The sequence below is a fragment of the Strongylocentrotus purpuratus genome, unplaced genomic scaffold (assembly GCF_000002235.5).
Source record: "Strongylocentrotus purpuratus isolate Spur 01 unplaced genomic scaffold, Spur_5.0 spur5_scaffold_15, whole genome shotgun sequence".
Lineage (NCBI taxonomy): Eukaryota > Metazoa > Echinodermata > Echinoidea > Camarodonta > Strongylocentrotidae > Strongylocentrotus > Strongylocentrotus purpuratus.
This window is the reverse complement of record NW_022145600.1, coordinates 7,682,252-7,702,144: the sequence shown is the minus strand read 5'-3', so window position 1 is coordinate 7,702,144 and position 19,893 is coordinate 7,682,252. Positions and strand designations below refer to the sequence as shown.

At 38.5% G+C, this 19,893-nt stretch overlaps 1 protein-coding gene across 13 annotated transcripts in view; it reads left to right on the top strand.

Moving 5' to 3' along the window:
* Nucleotides 1-1,082: 1,082 nt before the first annotated feature.
* Nucleotides 1,083-19,893, top strand: part of LOC581976 (prominin-1-A) — a 102,203-nt gene continuing 83,392 nt past the window's right edge. For all 13 annotated transcript variants that reach the window (XR_004064116.1, XR_004064115.1, XR_004064114.1 and 10 more), the window contains exons 1-2: nt 1,083-1,212; nt 18,214-18,683. Coding sequence is in view for 9 of the 13 variants with exons in the window: in XM_030985479.1 (XP_030841339.1) it covers nt 18,425-18,683 (259 nt within the window). In the remaining 4 variants the exon portion in view is untranslated. The remainder of the gene's footprint in view (nt 1,213-18,213; nt 18,684-19,893) is intronic.

Below are 19,893 nucleotides of genomic sequence, written 5' to 3'. Positions count from 1 at the left end.
AATTGTCATATAAATTGTGCTATTTACTGTACTCAAACCACTCATCACTGTTTGAAAATAAATAATTTCATTACCTATCGACTAAAAAATTTAAAGAATCTAAAAAATGTCGACATACCTTCCTTCGCAAGTTCATGATTTTATATAGGCCTAGGCCTAATACGTCATATTTAAGATTTTGAAATGGTCTATTGAGGTTAGACGGCTTCAGGTAATTTACAAAAAAACATTATTCATCATGGCCATCGTCTTCAGCATAATCATCAACACCATCATCATTGTCATCGTCGTCATCACAACATTATCATAATCATCTCCACCATCAATATTATGGCAATCATTAGCAACATCACCATTATCATCACCATCATCTTCACCATCATCATCATCATCATCATCATCTTCCCATCATCATTATCATCACCATCATCATTACCATCATCATCACCATCATCATTATCATCAACATCATCACTACCATCATCACCATCGTCACCATCACCATCACCATCACCATCACCATCATCATTATCATCACCATCATCATAATTACCATCACCATCACCATCACCATCACCATCATCATCATATAATTATCATCACCATCATTATAATATAATTATCATCACCATCATTATCATCATCATCATCATGATAATGATCATCACCATCACTTTCATCATGATCAATATTAAAATTAACTTGGCCACCACCATCTCATCCACCACCACCACTCAGCATCGCTATCATCATGATCATTATTAATACCAACACCACTACCACGCCCATCTCCACCACCACGCCCATCACCACCACCACTCAGCATCATCATTCATCACCATCATCCTCCTCCTCTCAGCGTCCCATTATCACCTCCAACGATTAAACTTATATGAGAAACACAAGAATAATGGAAGACGGAAATTAAGTGGAAAGTGATCCTGTGACATCGTGCAGATTGATACTATGTTTTTAGACATGAGAAATGTAAAATAATGCTTTGCTCATTTATTATTACCCCCTGTGTGAAGACTGCCAATGCGAACTCTTCGTTGACATGAAACGATATGACCCCTGCGCTAGTGACGTGAATGCATATTGTAGCTAGCTCTAGTTGTCGTTTTGAATGCGAGTAATTGGGCGGCCTGCAACCACGGACTTACACCCATATCGAACTGAGTACAAATTTGCACGGAAGATTCACGTTTTACGGTAAGATGATATTCTGAATGTTATTCCAACGTATATAACATAGTTACCAATTGCATTTTAGAAATTAACGTATGGATTTTAGGTGTGTAAACTGTTAAAATGGCCGTGTTTCTGTGAGAATAATTGTGAGAACGAAGAGACCGGCGGCAGCGGATTAGCGCGAGCTCCCACCCCACACAGTCAGGCGTCGTTGTTTGCTGTGCGGACTCCACCCAGCTCCGTTTGGCGGTAGGTGGTGACTGGCACGAATGAGTTTACATTTTGCTAGTGCCATGCCACCTGCCTCCATTGCATTGGCATTAGGCTTGCAAATTCTTGCAAGCAGTTGAGGTTGTGTGCTGAGTCTGTGTGCTACTTTAAATCATCATTTGTTAATGTTAATGTTTTTTAAAACCATTGTTAGAAGTACTTTTAGCTACATGTAATGATCTTCCTCCTTACTTACCCGGCCCTGCAAACTACCTGAGCTGAGCTGGCTGAGAGTGAGTGGGAGGTGCTGTTGTATTTTGCTGTTGTAATTGTAATGGAAAGCAGTCAAGAACTGACTATAAAAGTATAATCTCCAACACCTTCTTTCTCAACAGTATAAACAGTTATACAAAATTATAGGCTTCTCTCTTTTTTTTAATTCTCTTTCCAATGTTATCTTTTTTAATTTTAATAACTCAAACAACGAATTAAAATGAAAAGGAAAAAGGAAAAAACTAACAAACTGTAGATTTTTGTATCCTGTAGGTTACCTGTCCATGCTACGACACCGTCAAGACACTGTCCTGTCTCTCGGTTGTAGAGACAGGGGGTTCCCTTTGGGATACATAAATAATCTTGAAACTCAAAAGAGGAAAAAAATGGATAATTTTCAAATTATCGGATTTAGTGGATGTACGTCACCAGACTGTGGAACACATCTGCATGTACGGTAGTTCGCGGTTCAAGTCCCGCCGCCGCACTAATACATGTACATTTGTGTACCTGGTAGGAAAAAAATGCTTGAATGCTTGAGTGCCTTTTTATGGTAGCTCGGCTAAAGCCGGGTTAATAATATGATTGCAATTCATACAATACGTCTGTTTAAGACAGCGAAGTCTTGAAATCATCAATTTAATAAAAGTTGTATTCGATCAAAAGTTCACACCAAGTGTATGATGAGGGGATGGATGTCCGGACACTGAACAAACTTAAAGACTTCTCTTTTGCCATCGGATTTAACAGAAAATATTCATCAAATAGCACTTTAAACCACCATAAATATTATTTGTCCTTTATAATATTGCCCAACATAAGAGTTCGAAGATTTACGAGATATTGCTTGTAAACTTCTTCAAATTGCCATTTTACTTCAGCTGTCCGAACACACAACCTGTCTTGGACACAAAACGTCTGGGTATGTACATGTACATGTACATGTACATGTACATGTATTGTTCATGGGTGGGTAACTTGGTATAGCTTTGTTCATTCAATGATTCATGTTCAGAAGGTCAGGTCTATTGTTGCTTGATCAATGGATAATTTGGTTGTAAAAGGATCCCTTCTCTCCCACACAATATACATGTACATTAGGGCTGTGCACAAAAGTGTAATGAGGTACCCGAGTACACTCCCAGGCTCACAGGCGAATACTCGAGTATTCGGACGCCATGTTTTTTTATAATTTTTTTGAATTTTTTTGAATTTTTTTGAATTTTTTTGAATTTTTTTGATTTTTTTTTAATTTTTGGATTTTTGGATTTTTTTCCTTTTTTTTCTTTTTTTGCCACTACCATACCACTCGGCAGTTTCTCAAGTCCCTCGCGCAGCTCGCTGAAAACGCATGCAACTTTACTTTGAGTTGCAGTTGAAGGCGCCGATTTAATAAGAATAATACATGTAGATGACGTTGACTTGCTCAGAAATTTGTCGCCCTCTAGTGGCAGCTGATTTTTGGTTCGATGGAGCAAGCTGAGTTTGTTTGTTACCGAATGTTTTGATTTGTCAAAAGTCGTATTCTGAGGGATATTCAGTTCACAAAAGGGCACAGAGGTCAGTATATTTATATATATGATGTTTGCTTGCAATTAAGTGCTGTTATGTAAAGGATTATGAAGATTAATTTGGATATAAAGCCAAGTCTGGCTGTATGTAGCGATACGTTCATGTACACGTGTAATGTGCGACTGTGTAGGAATTTACGTAGAACGGTAAATTCATTTATGAAATATTGGATAAAGTGAAGAGTAATGACTGATATATATGACTTATGACTGTATGAGACAGGTTTCATTTATCATAGTTATGAAAGTACTTGGATTAGGATAATTTAGGACAAAGATAAATGAAGTTTACAAGGAAGGGTCTGGAAGGATCTACACTTTCTACTTACATAGAAAGGCATATGTGGGGCAATATAAAGTCATTATTCTTTCGTTATTGGAGTTGATTCAATTTAGTTAGGCTGTCAAGTTACAAGGAGCCATAGAAGCCTTGTGAATTGTATGACATAATGATTATAACGATTGGCAAGGGTTTATAGCCAAGATTATTTTGCGTAGATGATTCTGTGATCGATCGAAACTGTAATCGATATAAATGCTCATTTCCTTATTTGATAACGTATTGAAGCATTGCAGTTGTGGTTAGATTCATTTGCATATTTACTTATTATGCTTGCAATTTTGTCTTTGTCATACAGTTTTCACGGAGTTACACGGATGGATACGGAGACGTAAAATAAAGATTGACAACTCCCGTAAAAGCTTGTGTCTGACTGAATTTATTGGGTTTTCGTGATCGACAACAGTTACAGTGAAAACTCTTCCACAGTGAATCCCTACCAGAAGATTCCTTGTTTCTGCCGAGACTGGGAAGCTACAGAGACACCTGTTAATCATGACTGAAGAACAACCTGCTCAGCAGAAGCGACAGTCAGTCCCTACAGAAAGGAGCATCGAATACCAGCTCGATCTGAAGACTAAGAACTTCAGAAGCAGTGTGACCTCCTGGCGACGTAAGGCCAACAAGCTAAGAGCTGCACTAATAGATGATGTTGGTTTTTCTGACGTCAAGGCTCTTCGAGATGGGTTACAAGTACTGATGGACACTGTCATCAATGGGCAAGAGAACCTCGCTGAGTTACGATTGTCCTCCGAGATAGCTGATGATAGTGAGGACAAATTAGAGGAAGTTGAGAAAGAACACAGTTCAATCATGAAAAGCACTCTTGAAAGGATGATTGTTCTAAAGGAAGATGAAAGAAGCGATGAGGCATCTTTGAGGCAAGCAGTCACTCCAGACGAATCATCACCTGTTGACCCACCTGTTGACCCACCTGTTCGCGAGACTCCACCCACTGATCCTTTGATTCTCTTTGCAGAACAGTTGAGAGCCTCAAGATTGCCTCTACCTGAACCGACCGCATTTGATGGCGATCCCCTCTTGTATCCAGGTTGGAAACACGCCTTCGACGTTTTAATTGATCGCAGTGGCATCACGCCTATGGACAGGTTCTTCTACCTTGAAAAGTACCTGAAGGGTCAACCCCTAGAACTAGTGAAAGGATATGCTTTAATCGACAACGAAATAGCATATCATGATGCCAGAAAGGCTTTGGAAGAACGTTACGGAAATTCCTTTGTCATAGCTAAAGCCTTTCGAGACAAGATAGAGAGGTGGCCTCGAATAGCCACAAAGGATGCACCTGGTTTGAGGAAGTTCTCTGATTTCCTACGGCAGTGTGTAACAGCAATGGACAAAATTCAGAACCTCCATCATCTGAATGACGACAGAGAAATTCGTAAGATCCTGACCAAGTTACCTGAATGGTTAGTTGTACGCTGGTCCAGGAAGGCCTATCACTGGGCAGACAGCTATGGCGGCTTTCCCCCTTTCAAGCTCTTTGCCGGTTTCATCGAGGAGGAGTCAAAGATTGCTTGTTGTCCCATCACCTCTGTTTATGGATTGAGGGAATTAAGATACGAGAGAGTAAATGCAGCAGCATCAGAAGTCAGAACATTAGCAACTGATGCTACTAGCAGTAGGAATCAGAAAGGAATGGGTGATGGAAAGCAGCAATGGACTGTATCCTGCTTGCTCTGCAAGAAGTCCCACTCCTTAGAAGAGTGCCCTACCTTTTCAACATGGGAGATGGCAGAGAAAAAGAAATTTATCGTTGAAAAGGGCTTGTGCTATGGGTGTCTAAAGGTTGGCCATCGATCAAATGAATGCAAGAAGAGAAGCACTTGTAAGGAGTGTAAAAGGAGACACCCAACAGCACTCCACGTTAAAGACTGGGTAAAGGTTAATTCTTTAAATGAATCATCAAATCAAGATACAACCCAAGACGAAGTGAGATCATCAAGCACACACACTTCAAAACGAAGCAATGGTAAAGAAACTCTCAAAAGCTCAATGATAGTTCCAGTGTGGTTGTCACACCATTCTGCTATCGAGCCAAGACTTGTTTACGCACTCTTGGACACACAATCAGATACTACTTTCATCTTGGATGAAACCAAGCAAGCAATGGGACTGAGAGGTACCTCAGTTAACTTACGACTCTCAACGATGTCAGCAGTGAATGAGAAAGTATCTAGCATCAAAGTAGAGGAACTGGAAGTTACATCTTACGATGGCAAAAACAAGATTTGTTTGCCTCCAGCCTTCACGAGGAAGATCATACCTGCAAATCGGAACCATATTCCCACGTCGGATATGGCAGCATCCATTCCCCATCTGAGTAAGCTACAGTATGAGGTTCCTGCAGAACAGGGATGTGAGATAGGACTACTGATTGGTTATGACTGTTCTAAGGCTCTTATGCCTCGTGATGTGATACCTTCGTCAACCAGTGATGGACGATACGGTGTTCGCACAGATCTTGGATGGAGCATCGTTGGTATGTTTGACGAGAATTATGATGGCTACATCAACGACCCTATTGGAGTGAGCCACAGAGTAAAGGTCTGCATGGTCCCAGAGGACTTGCAAGGGGTCCAAGGTCATGAGGAAGTCTCTTTCTCTCATCGTCGACTAGTGAAGGAAGAGATTGCCCCAACTCAAGTAGTGAAGCTTCTCGAGGCGGACTTCATGCAAGGCACAGAGAGTAAACCTTACTCGCAGAACGACGTTAAGTTTCTCAAACTGGTGGAAAGGACGAATATGGGCAATAATAACCAGTATCCTGTCATTAAGCCTATGGCTACTGAGATGCTCACTCAAGCTGAAAAGGAAATTCTGAAGCATGTTCAGAATGAGGACTTTCCAGATGGAATTCCAGATGAAATTTGTCAACTCCGATGTGACAGAGGGACCAACATTGTTGGCGCTGAAGCAGAGCTCAAGAAAGCTTTGAAGGAGATGAACCATGATCCAGTGAAGAGTCATCTCTTGAAAGAAGGATGTGACTATATCAAGTTCAACTTTAACCCTCCAGCTGCAAGCCGTATGGGAGGGGTCTGGGAGCGCCAAGTGTTGGAAGCGTTACTTCAACAGCATGGTAGACAGTTAGATGATGAAGCTTTATGCACCCTGATGTGTGAAGTGATGGCCATTGTTAACAGCCGCCCTCTCACCGTGGACTTCATCAATGATGGAACTTCAACAGAACCGCTTACTCCGAATCACCTACTTAAGCAAAAGTCGAAGGTGATACTCCCACCATCTGGCAACTTTCTGCGACAAGACGTGTATCTGCATAAGTCCTGGAGAAGAGTGCAACATCTTGCGAATCAATTTTGGTGTCGTTGGCGTCAGAAGTGGACCCGTCTAGAACGCGAAATGAGAGTCGGAGACGTGGTCGTTGTTAAGGATAACAATACTCCTAGAAACGCATGGCCAATGGGTAGGATCGCTGAAACTTATCCCTCGGATGATAAGCATGTTCGTAAGGTTAAGATCGCAATGGGTGAACAGAAACTGAATGCAGTAGGAAAGCGAACTACCCCATGTTCTTACCTTGAGCGTCCGATTCATAAACTAATATTACTTGTCCCACAGGAAGACCAGGAGTAATTCCCGGACAAGGAGCCATAGCGTAACTTTGCGAAGATTATTTTTAATTTCACTCGTTTAAGGGAAATTTATGACCTGAAGTCATGTTTGTATCATATATGGATGAAGATGACATTGAGTCATTAAAATATGATCCATGAACTCCTGAATTTATTTGAACTGGACCAAATGAAGGTCTGAACTCAGAGACTAGAGACTCACATTTTCTTTGGGTCTGAACTCAAAGACTAATTTCTTTAGACTAATACTTTTTACTTTGATCTGGGTCTTAATTTAAAGACTAGGGTTTTGGTGCGATTTGTGTCTGACATCCAAAATTAAGCTATGCGCAATGTTGGGCCTGACTTTAAAAATGGTCCATTTTGCATGAAGGGTCTGTAGGAAAGACTAAGACTAATTTATGCATGATATTGTTTTTTTGTCTGGTTTTGAATTACGGTAACTGGAATTTTTTTATTTCAGTTTAGGCTTGACAAGAAGTCTGAAAGTAAAGACTAGAAATGTATTGCTTTGAAGAAACCCTTAGTATGATTTTGATTTTAGAATCAATCGGGAATGCAAGGTAGGGCAATTCAACCATTAATTATTTGTCATGGTTTAGAGTTGTAAATTCTTCTGAGCACTGAAGGAGTAGAATTTTCTGGATAGTTTGCATTCAGTATTAAAGTTTGTCATACACATTCAAGTCAACGGCAATTTATTTATGCAGGTTGATGCTAACTTTGAGTATTTCAATTTGATTTGAAGGGAGTACCGGTATAGTGTCCAGAAATCAGAAGAATTCAAGTGTTTTTTTTTTTTTTTTTTTGGCCTATGAAAATGACAATTGGTCAATAAGTTGTTTTTGTCATTTTCAATTTTCACTTGTGTGTATAAGAAAGTCATAGTTTTTTCATGACCACAGGGCAATCAGTGAATTTACACCAGTTCGGATCTCTAAGAATTTGTAAATGTGCTTAATTGTGCTCATTTAAAACGGTTTGATAGGAATTTAATACTTACATGTTATTTCTTGATAATTGGTAACATAGATTACATTCCATCTGATATTCCAGACCAGTGGTCAGAACCTTGTTATTTTTACTTAAATGTGAAAATTTACTTGTTGAATGATATTCCACATATTAATTTGCATACTTTGGCTTGATGTAATATCATGCATGTATATAATGTGAAGTACAATAGTACATACTGTACAACTTTTTGATCTCTGTGGAGTTATCGGTTAATAACTGGCAAAGAATTACCTATAGAGGGTAAATTAGTTTCAATTTTTCAACTGATTTAAAGGAGCCATGTAGATGACGTTGACTTGCTCAGAAATTTGTCGCCCTCTAGTGGCAGCTGATTTTTGGTTCGATGGAGCAAGCTGAGTTTGTTTGTTACCGAATGTTTTGATTTGTCAAAAGTCGTATTCTGAGGGATATTCAGTTCACAAAAGGGCACAGAGGTCAGTATATTTATATATATGATGTTTGCTTGCAATTAAGTGCTGTTATGTAAAGGATTATGAAGATTAATTTGGATATAAAGCCAAGTCTGGCTGTATGTAGCGATACGTTCATGTACACGTGTAATGTGCGACTGTGTAGGAATTTACGTAGAACGGTAAATTCATTTATGAAATATTGGATAAAGTGAAGAGTAATGACTGATATATATGACTTATGACTGTATGAGACAGGTTTCATTTATCATAGTTATGAAAGTACTTGGATTAGGATAATTTAGGACAAAGATAAATGAAGTTTACAAGGAAGGGTCTGGAAGGATCTACACTTTCTACTTACATAGAAAGGCATATGTGGGGCAATATAAAGTCATTATTCTTTCGTTATTGGAGTTGATTCAATTTAGTTAGGCTGTCAAGTTACAAGGAGCCATAGAAGCCTTGTGAATTGTATGACATAATGATTATAACGATTGGCAAGGGTTTATAGCCAAGATTATTTTGCGTAGATGATTCTGTGATCGATCGAAACTGTAATCGATATAAATGCTCATTTCCTTATTTGATAACGTATTGAAGCATTGCAGTTGTGGTTAGATTCATTTGCATATTTACTTATTATGCTTGCAATTTTGTCTTTGTCATACAGTTTTCACGGAGTTACACGGATGGATACGGAGACGTAAAATAAAGATTGACAACTCCCGTAAAAGCTTGTGTCTGACTGAATTTATTGGGTTTTCGTGATCGACAACAGTTACAATACAGTAAACAATGCTGTTTTAAAAACCAAAGATGGCAGAATAATCCATTTTCCTCCAAGTCCAAACAGAAATCTGGACATTTGGTCCCAGTTTCTGAAAGGTGAGTTTGACAGTGCTTGAGTTTGGAAACATTTTTACCGACGGTACCATGCCAGCGGATGCTGCTCTCCCTGGCACGGGTAAGCGTGGGCCTGGACATTTTTTTTTTTTTGCGGCCGAATATTCGGGTACAAGAAATCGTACCCGAGTAGTTGTCAACCGTGCGGGTACTCGAGCATTCGACTACCCGTCGCAGCCTTAATGTACATGTTTGTATTAAAGCTGTGTAAACAAAGGTCTTTATGGGCAAAATGTCACCAACTGATACGGTTGTAATTTGATAAGTTCTATTGTTCAGTGGTAGCACAGAGCTCCACCAACCAATGGCCCTTATTCATGGGGGGTCAATGCAATACAATGCAAGTCAAATGTACAATGTTTGCATGCAGTATAGTCACTATATATGTGCATGGATGTGTACAATGTGTATGTACTGCATTTTGACATGATTACTTTGTTTGCAATTTTGCAAACCACAATTGGTTGTCACTGAGCTCTGTATGGTCTTGGCTATTGTTGTACTTGTAATGTGCGCATTAGATCTGTCCACATGTTGTACTGTAGGCTTATAAATGTATGCACTTTATAAATCCAGATTATTATTGTATACTTAAGGCTACATATTGTCTGTTCAGAACCATAAGGATTTAAAGTCATATTAATGCCCTTCTGGATGTAAGACTAAAACAGACATTATATGATGTACATGTACATTTAGTGTACACAGAGTCGTACAGGTGTATTGCCCCTTGACATTGTGGCACCTAACCTTAAAAACAGAGATAAACATCATATATTTATATAGATCTGCATGAGTAGGTTTATGACTAAAAAATTTGCCTGATAACATGTACAATACTACAATGTACATTGTATGTACATGTACAGCTGCAGTCTTTTGATAAAAATGCCTTTTTGTTTTGTTCATGAGTCAGCTCTTTTGAATTTCAAGTGTTAAATGTGAAAGCTTTTTTTTTCTTCTTTTTTCTTCTTCTTTTTCTTCTTCTTCAAAACTCAAGGTAGATTTTCCTATTAAAAATGAACATGATGGAGGAAAGCTACTTTCTTTGCACAATAATATATTTTTACGGTAGGCCTACAGTGTACACAACATACACTAGGGCCTATTAGATATTGCCGGCTCATAGATATTTCCAAGAATAAAATACAGCTGACTTGTGAAACCAATTGATGTATTGGCAGTAGCGTTCAGGAGGTGCGAGGTCGACCTACATGTACATGTATTAAATGCTCCAAAATACTAGCTATCTATTTTCACAGGTTGGAAGTATTGATTGGTTATGTTAATTATAGAGGATGTAATCAGCTCACTGCACAGAGACCATCTGCTCCCTCCCAACCATTGTTTGTATCAAATGCCCTGTTCATATCTGGTACTAAATCCATCTACTAATGGAATAAAACGGCTCTACATGTACAAATCTTATGCCTGGTTGTATGGTTGTGCAGGCGCGGATCCACGGGCTCAATTCTTTCGGCCCGGCTATGGCAAGCCCTTTGTGTAAAAACTAGATAAACTCTGTTTTTCTCAGATAAACTCTGTTTTTCTCAGATAAACTCTGTTTTTCTCAGATAAACTCAGTTTATCAACAGATAAACACAGTTTATCAGAAAAACTCAGTTTATCAGTTGATAAACTCAGTTTATCAGTTGATAAACTCAATTTATCAAGAAAAACTCAGTGTATCAATGATAAACTCAGTTTATCAACAGATAAACAGAGTTTATCAGATAAACAGAGTTTATCAGTTGATAAACTCAGTTTATCAGAAAAACTCAGTTTATCAGTTGATAAACTGAGTTTATCATTGATAAACACAGTTTTTCTGATAAACTGAGTATATCTAGTTTTTACACAATGGGCTTGCCATAGCCGGGCCGATAGAATTGGGCCCGTGGATCCGCGCCTGTGGTTGTGCTGTTCAGCAGATAGGAAAGGGTACTAGAGTACTACAAGCACAACTGAATTTTTGCGATAGATTTGCTTTCTGCTACTTGTGCTAGCGACTAGTGTCATTCTGGGCTTTATTTGTGGACATTGACATTCTTGTACACTGTGTATTATGAAGCTTTGCCAAAGTGCTGGAATATAAATGTGGCAGATAATAAAATGACTGGACAGTTTATAGCTTTCTTACTAAGGCCCAATGTGTGATTATACATGAAGCTATGGAAAAGAGCAATTTGTTCTCAGTTTAAATAGTAGTACCGGTACTCACTTTTGATCTTGTAACTATTTGTTTTTAAAAAAAAAAAAGGAAAACTAAATTACCCATGTGTAATAAATATGCAAACTACATGTATATTTTTGAAGGCCCCGTTCGAGTCTCACCCTGGCACTAATGTCCTCTGGAAAGATATTTATCTACTGTACATTTGCCATTCTCTACCCAGGTGATGTAAATGGCTACAATGTACCCTCAAATGCTAGTGTGACTTTAATTATCAGGGTTGCTCGGCTAATGCCAGGGTAATAAAAGAACAGCGCTTAGAAAGCTTACACTGTAGTCTTATTTAATAGCGCTTACTATTAACAATTACAATGTACTGTACACATCGAAATTCTCTGGATGTTTCAGAATGGGACAATACTGCAGAATTACAAGTATGTGTACACTCCATAATCTACATCATTGCAGGGACTGTAATGCTGATACTGGTAATAACAAATTCATAATAAGATAGTATTATAAAGTTTTGTATGTGAACATGGCTATTGACTGCTTTTGGCTGCTGAAATGTGGGAGTATTTATCGCCTCATGCAACTACATGTAGACAGAATACATTTTGCACGTTCATTGCATTTTTATTCTTGGGGCAAAGGTGTTAACTTTGAATTGTCTCCTGTTCCTTTGTTAAGGACACTATTGTACTACTGTAGTTGCATTTTTGGAGTGTCTATTAAACCGTGGACCTACTATGAATTGTATTGTTGTGGGCGCCTGACCTTGGAAATATTTTTCTGCACGAATGCATCATTTGTAAATGTGCAATTCATCATGTACATGTTTCAGATTTAGTTTCACTTTTCTTTTCACCTTTGCTCATTAATGTATTGTAAATGTACAGTACCGGTACCTTTAATATCACTATGAACATGACTGACAATGAGAGCGGACAAAATATACAGTTCCTCAGGTAGACAAAGGAACATCCCTTACTGCTATTATGTAAAAATGTGTAGAACAGGTGTCACATGCATATTCACCTTTTTACATAATAGCTGTGAAGGGATGTTCCTTTGTCTACCTGAGGAACTGTATATTTTGTCCGCTCTCATTGTCAGTCATGTTCATAGTGTATGTAATGTACTGAACATGTACAGTATGTTTAATACATGTACATTATGTATGTACATGTACAATGTATGTATGGCAGGGCTTGACACTAACAAATCTACATGTACATGTACATGTAGGTCTGGACCCCCAAAATTTCAATTTTGTTTTTACATACACATGTAGGGCTCATGCATACACTAAAACATTTAAAAGATGAATCTAGACCCTCTTCTAAAAAGTTAGTGAGGAGTTTTGCCTGCATTGCAACGCTACGGACATGTACAGTTAGCAGAAATAATTTCTTTTATATAAAACAGATTGGAAATTTCTTTTTTTCCTGATAAACTTTTGTGCAATGCATACACAAACACAGCCTTAACCATTAGCCTGTAAACCTGCATAATACCTGGGGAATGCAATTTTTGGAATGTCCTTTGAATTATAATCCTGAAAGCTCTTGCAGTGGCAGGAAATACTCCTGCAGGTGCTCTGTTTCGTGTTGGCACAATTCTTCTGTGAATGTGCCAAGCGTAACCTTGATTTGATTCCTTTGCTGGTAATTAAAGGAGAAGTTGAGTTATAAATACTAATTCTTTCATATATGAGATGGTATACAGAATCTGGGACAATTACATGTACACCTTCCTTAGAAACAGCGAAATGATAGAACTAGAATTAACAAAAAAAAGGAAATGTAACCTTTCTTTTTCCTTTTCTTTAAATTTTAAATTATTTTTGGTTAAACTAAAGTTACTTTGAACAACAAAAAAATACCTACCAGTACTGTAAATCTTGTCTAAAATATTGTACTCCATCCACTTCACACAAAAGGAATTACAAAAAATGAAAAAACATTTTCAACACCATTTTTTTTTTATCAGGTAGTGCTGACAAAAAAGAGTATGCTGCATGAAATCATCGATTGAAATGTTATTTGTCATGCCAAAAGGCCTACATTTAGTTTTGACTTCATAAGATATATTTGTTTGATAACTACATTGTATGTTTTGTTTGTGTTCCTCTTTTGTATTTTCAAGTTTCTAAGATTTCAATGCATTCATACTCTTTTCACACTGGTTTTTCTTAACCCGTACTTTGCTTAGCCCCGTACTATTCTTAACCCTGGATTAACTTTTTTGGCTTTTCACACACGCTGTTTTTAGTCCCGTACTAGCACCTATTCCGGAATAAGAAAATTAACGCTGTTCTCACTGCAATTCGTTAGCCCCGGACAAGTGAATATTATGATTGGACAGTGGGCTCCTTACTTCGCATCTGGCCAGCTGAGATAAGCACCATTGCGTAGTACCGGACTATTTTTCGTTTCTGTTCTCATTCATTTGCTTGGCACAGCAATTGCAGTGTTAGCAGAAGTTAGCACCACAATTGCGGGGTTAGCCCTGCTATTTTGCAGGGCCAGCTAACTCTGTACTATACAGTGTACAGTGTAGGTGGGGCTAGCCCACTTTGGTAAATAGGAGTCTGAACAGAAAGTGGAATAAGCTTAACCCCGGACTATAGGTGAGGCTAAGACCCCCCCCCCCTAACCCCACCTATAGTACAGGGTTAAGCAAAATTTTGCCAGTTTGAAAACAGTATATAAAGTCACCACCTTTCATTGCACCTTTGCTGCAATAATCTTCCACAATTAGTTGATAGACCTTGTGCATCCTGGCAGGCAGGCTGGGGAAAGCTATTCGCAGTCAGTACTGGTGCTCGGCAGGTGTGATCAGGTGTTTGGCAGCTCTAATTGATATGTCCTGTTAAGACCTTTAATCAACAGGATTAGAGCAGGATTCTAAATATTACCTGTCTAACAGTCGCGTTCGCACAACACCAAAAGCATGTTTTATCAGAATTGTAGTATGAACAAATGCAATGGTTTGGATTGTTTTTGTTTAATAGCTTGCAGCTCCGTGTTTGTGGTGTGGGAAGTCCCCGGCTCAACTCGCGGACAGGCCCTCAATTTGTTACGTTGGAGTGATTAATAGTATACTTTAAAAAATTTGTTCCTCCCAGGGGAAAAAAATACTTTAAAATTTCTTTTGGGCTACTTTTCAAGCTTGCTTGCATGAAAATAATACTCTTTAATTTGTTTTGCATTGAAATCTATGCAAATTTTTGGGGGCTCTTTTATGACTTTCGGGGCTCTTTTTGGCATTTCGGGGGCTAATTTGCCCTGAGCCCCCAAGTATTTTTTTTACTGGTTCCCCCACTACACCTCACACATCAAATTAAGAAAACAGTAATCTGCAAAACAAGATGATTAATGAGGTACATTGTACCTCAAACAGATGATGACTTTAATTTGCCTCATTTACAATCTCCAACGAATATGAATATTCAAAGAAAATCTACAGTCGGTACATCATGAACATTGTAAGTAGCCAGCCATAATCTAGGCCACAATTGACCGCGAGTGAATTGATTTTTGCTGAAGAATAATATTTAAAAAAATGTATTTAACCTGACCGAGTCAAAACGATCACAAAGAAAAGTGCAACGTGTACAAGTACAGTAGGCCCAGAGCTGAGAAGTGCTGTAAGGTGAAAAGGAGCTTTTGTAAAGAAGCTTTGAATAAGAAAAGAAAAAAAAAAGTGCCTTAGGGTAAATCCAAAACAACCTTGTAGACAGACGATGACCTTGGTGGATGGATGTATTCAGTTTTCATGTTTGAGTACCAGTGAGTCACGACTGAATAACCAAGCATGGCATAGTCAATACATCACAAGTATGACAAGTGCTTTCTGTGGCTGTTCGTCAAGTTCTGTTGCATTACTACAACAGGGACCAGACATGCTCAATACCAGATACATGTACATTCTTACATGTACATTGTACACGTTACATGTTTACAGGTGTGCCTTTTTTCTGTGTGTTCTTCATATATTGGAATAATAATCATTTGACTTTAGTCTACTTTCCTTGGGATACATGGTACTGAACATTATTACTACCGCAGAACTTTGAGAAAAACCACGCTGTCATGCTAAATTTGTTCAAACACTCAAGGAAATTTTCTTCCTGCAAATGTACAAGGTAAATATTCTCTATTTATTAGATCCGAGCCAGGAATGTCAATTGCAAAAGGACCCTCATTTTTGTGGTAAGGATCATTAATTTGATCATATTTTTCAGGTAGGATACTTATCTACTAGACCATGGCACCTTGTATTTCATGGGTGTTGCAAGCCTTACCTCAGACTTGCGTGAAAGTCTGGTGTTGCAGACTTAATGTCAAAGGAAACATCAAAATGTTTTGAAGAAGCAATGGAAACTAAAATTTATGTTGATTTGAAAAAACATATTTTATTTAGCATGTCACTGCTTTTTTCAGGACCTGAATGTTAACAGGTCAAATGCAGAAGTTGGCATTAACGATTCAACGTTCAGTCATAAATCTGCTGTTAGAAATCCCAGTTAAAGTGATCTTTGACATGTTAGGGTTTGAATGCAGAGAGCAAACGGTCTTTTACTATAAAGTCCTGACTTGAATGGCATTGCTGTACCATACATGGCATTTGTTGTGGCTTTTGTTGTGGCGTCATGTACACATCATTACTAATTATGACCACATGATGACCTTGGCCAAAGCCACACAAAGTATGTTCTAGATTTGAAACTTAATTAATCGTCAGAAACTTCATAATTCATCATTAACCACAGCTGCTGAGTAATATCGCCTGAAATACAGGTGGATATGTGTTTACCGGTACATGCAGTTGGGCCCTGAAAGTTTACATACACCTGAAAGAAAAATATTTTACTCTCATTTTCACAACTGCACTCATTCCTATCAGAATAAAGTGTTCCAGAATGATTATAAAACAGAAACCAATCTCGACTGTCTTCCTGAAGTGAAAAGTTGGCATGAATGAGTGAGGTTGTGATAATGTACAGTATGTAATTTTTGGGGCCCAATATACACATGTACTGTATACTGTATACCCGGTACTGTAGCTACAGTAACAGTGGTAAAAACTCAGTTTCAGTTCATGTGTTTTCACCTCATCATCATCTGTATGTCCTGTAGACCTGTACATGTACATACTGTACAGTATAACCATTCAACGTTGATTGTTCATAAACACGGTAAGAGCGTTAGTGAAAAGTTAAAGAAATTGCCACTTTTTATCTATTAAACAACAATGATTTTTAACCTCTCAATGTACATGTATTGCCAATCTAAGGATTTTAAAACCTCTTTTCCTTGCAATAATTCCTAGCATCCACTGCAATATAGCCCTGAAATACAAATGGATGCAATGTGTGCTAAAATGTTTACTCTTCTATTCATGGATCTGGTATATTTTGGGGGTTTCTGAATCAAAAGGTATTGAGCCCAGCCACAAAATGTAGAATAATTGTCACGAAAGGTGTAATAATCTGTCTGATATGGATTGTGTTGAACCATCTGTACATGTTTATGATCCATATGCTGGAGACCCTGGTATAAACGTACAAGTACCGGTACTTGACTTCCAGGATAAGTGTGCACAGTATTTACTCATGACAATTGTACAAATAAAAATACATGTACATGGACACATACAATGTCCTTGTTCATTTCTAATGTTCACAATGAATTGTCAAAGGCATTCAATGTACATGTAGGTCTTCTCCTCTATGAAATGCATATTGTACTTTGAGCTAACGGGATCCTGTAATGCAATGAAACGCCTTTAAGTCAATAGAAACCTGCAAATAGCTGCATCGTGACTCTACCGAGAATGCGTGTGTGCAAAGCGACAATGGGGAGGAGGAGGTCCATCAGCCTTGATAAGAAATTGCACTAAAAACAATGACGTCATCTACTGAAATCGGCTCTCTGCATCATAATTGCATGTGATGTTAGTTGATTACTATTATCTCTCTGCTCTTAGAGACTCCTCGTACATTCGTACGTGAGGCAGATATTTCAGTCACACTTTTAGAATACAAGCGAGTAGCTGTGCAGACATATTACATGTTCTGTATCTTGTCTTAAGTTGCTAATCAAAAGGTGAAAATCTCAACTGATTACACATTTTGCTGTCATTCATTATTTAACCTTGATTTGGGTAACATCGGAAATCATCAGCAATAAAGAGAAGCAAGTGATGGTACATGTACATGATGTTTGTTTGTGTGTGTTTGCTTTTGAACTGTTACAATGGGAAGAATAAATAGCAATAACATTCAATGGAAATGTAAACATCACTACATGCACATTGTATATGTACAGACGTTTTTAGATTGTATTTGGGTTACCTGTTGTTGAAGAGCTTATTGCAAGGCGATTTGCTAAAATATTTAAACAAAAAATACACATGAATGTACTCATTTGTCTTATTGTGAAGTTATCAAGTATTACTTAATATTATTATTTCCACAATTCTTTTTCTTCCATATCTCCAGAAACAGCAACAACGTTTGGTGAACGAGTGACGCCATCTTTGAATTAACGTTTTCGGACACCACCATACCTCAATAGAACGACCTGACCAGTGGATCCGTAGTTCCAGCTATGCAGGTGCATCAACAGGAGGCTTGAGGAACACTTTCCCAACGCTTCAAGAAAACCTTAGGTGCTTCAGACCTACAAACAAACAAAAACAGTCTCACAAAAATGGCTGCATTTCGGACTAGAAGCTGCGTTTTAGCAGTCAAGCTATGCCTATGGCTTACGATCCTTTCCTACACCACAGACTGTGTAGGGGCCCAGTTACCCAAAGTGAACCCAGATGACTCCAGTACTATCATTTGGGGGGAGCTGCCCCCGGTCCCGATGGCTACCAACATGACCTCCCCGGGATCCAGACCCAGTACCCTGGCTGCCATGGCCGAGGGGTTTGTGGACCTCGTCCAGCCAAAAGGCTTGCCACTTGGTGAGTATTAATTACTCGGCATTGATGATTGTAAAGGATATATTAGTGCCATTTCCTGGGCCCCGTCTTACAAAGAGTTGCGATTGATCCAAATCAATCGTAAGTCTTATAATCAATCGCAAGTTTGCAGTCTCCTATCTCTTATGTACATACAGGGTGTAGTTGCGATTGATCGATTGCAAATAAGTTGTGATTAATATCAACTCTTTGTAAGACAGGGCTCAGATGTAGAAAAAAAAAGGGGAAGGGGGGGGGGGGGGATGTCTCTCCAGCTCTAGGAGGATGAAAATCGTATCGAAGCAGCCCATGTACCTTGCGATGTACTGATTGCCCCATACAGTACATGTATCTTAGCTGCCAACTATTCCTATTTTGGAGAAACGACTTCTACTTTTTGGCCCTCAAGCTAATGTTATGACACCTAGAATCCTCACTTTTTCTGAAAAATTCTGTGAAAAAAGTATGCAAAATGACTGCACACTCCTAATTTTGCCTTGTGGGATTACTAATCTTTGTTTTGTAAGGTTGGCAGGTATGATGTAGGTCACGGTAAACCACAGCAGTTTAAAGCTGCATTTCTTTCATTTGTTCTACAGGTACATTGATGAATCACAAGTAGGGATAAAAAAAAAAGTACTTGTGCACCAGGCCCTAATATGCACATCAAAAGTCCTACATTTATGCATACTCACTTTCATGACTTGTACAACTGTATTTGTGTTTTATAAGATACAAAAATGAAACGCAGTTTGCTAATAAAACTCCACATAAAATATGCGAGCAAGCCTTGTGATCTTTCTAATGGCCTGATGATGAATCTCTTCAAGTTCATTCTTATTGAAGGGTCGCAGATTTGCAGTAGACTGAGGTTAAGTACCGTGAGGATAATTTATTTTCAGATTTCAAGTGGTAGGTGCCTGCTTGGCATACCAGAACAGCAGGGGGTACACATTATTTTAAAGCAGGAACCTTCTTAAATATCAGCAGTACACTACACAATGTACATTGTAGCCTGCACGTAGTCGTACAGTAGGTGCTGTTCAGGCTTACAGTGTACAACACTGCATCATGTATGATGTACAGTAGTATGTAATTGTATTTCATAGTGCATCAAAACCAGATGAAAGTGGTATGCGTGCTGTAGAAATAACAATAGCGAGAATGTACGATTGAATACTCAAGTTTTGTTCTGCTAGCGTGTACATGTACA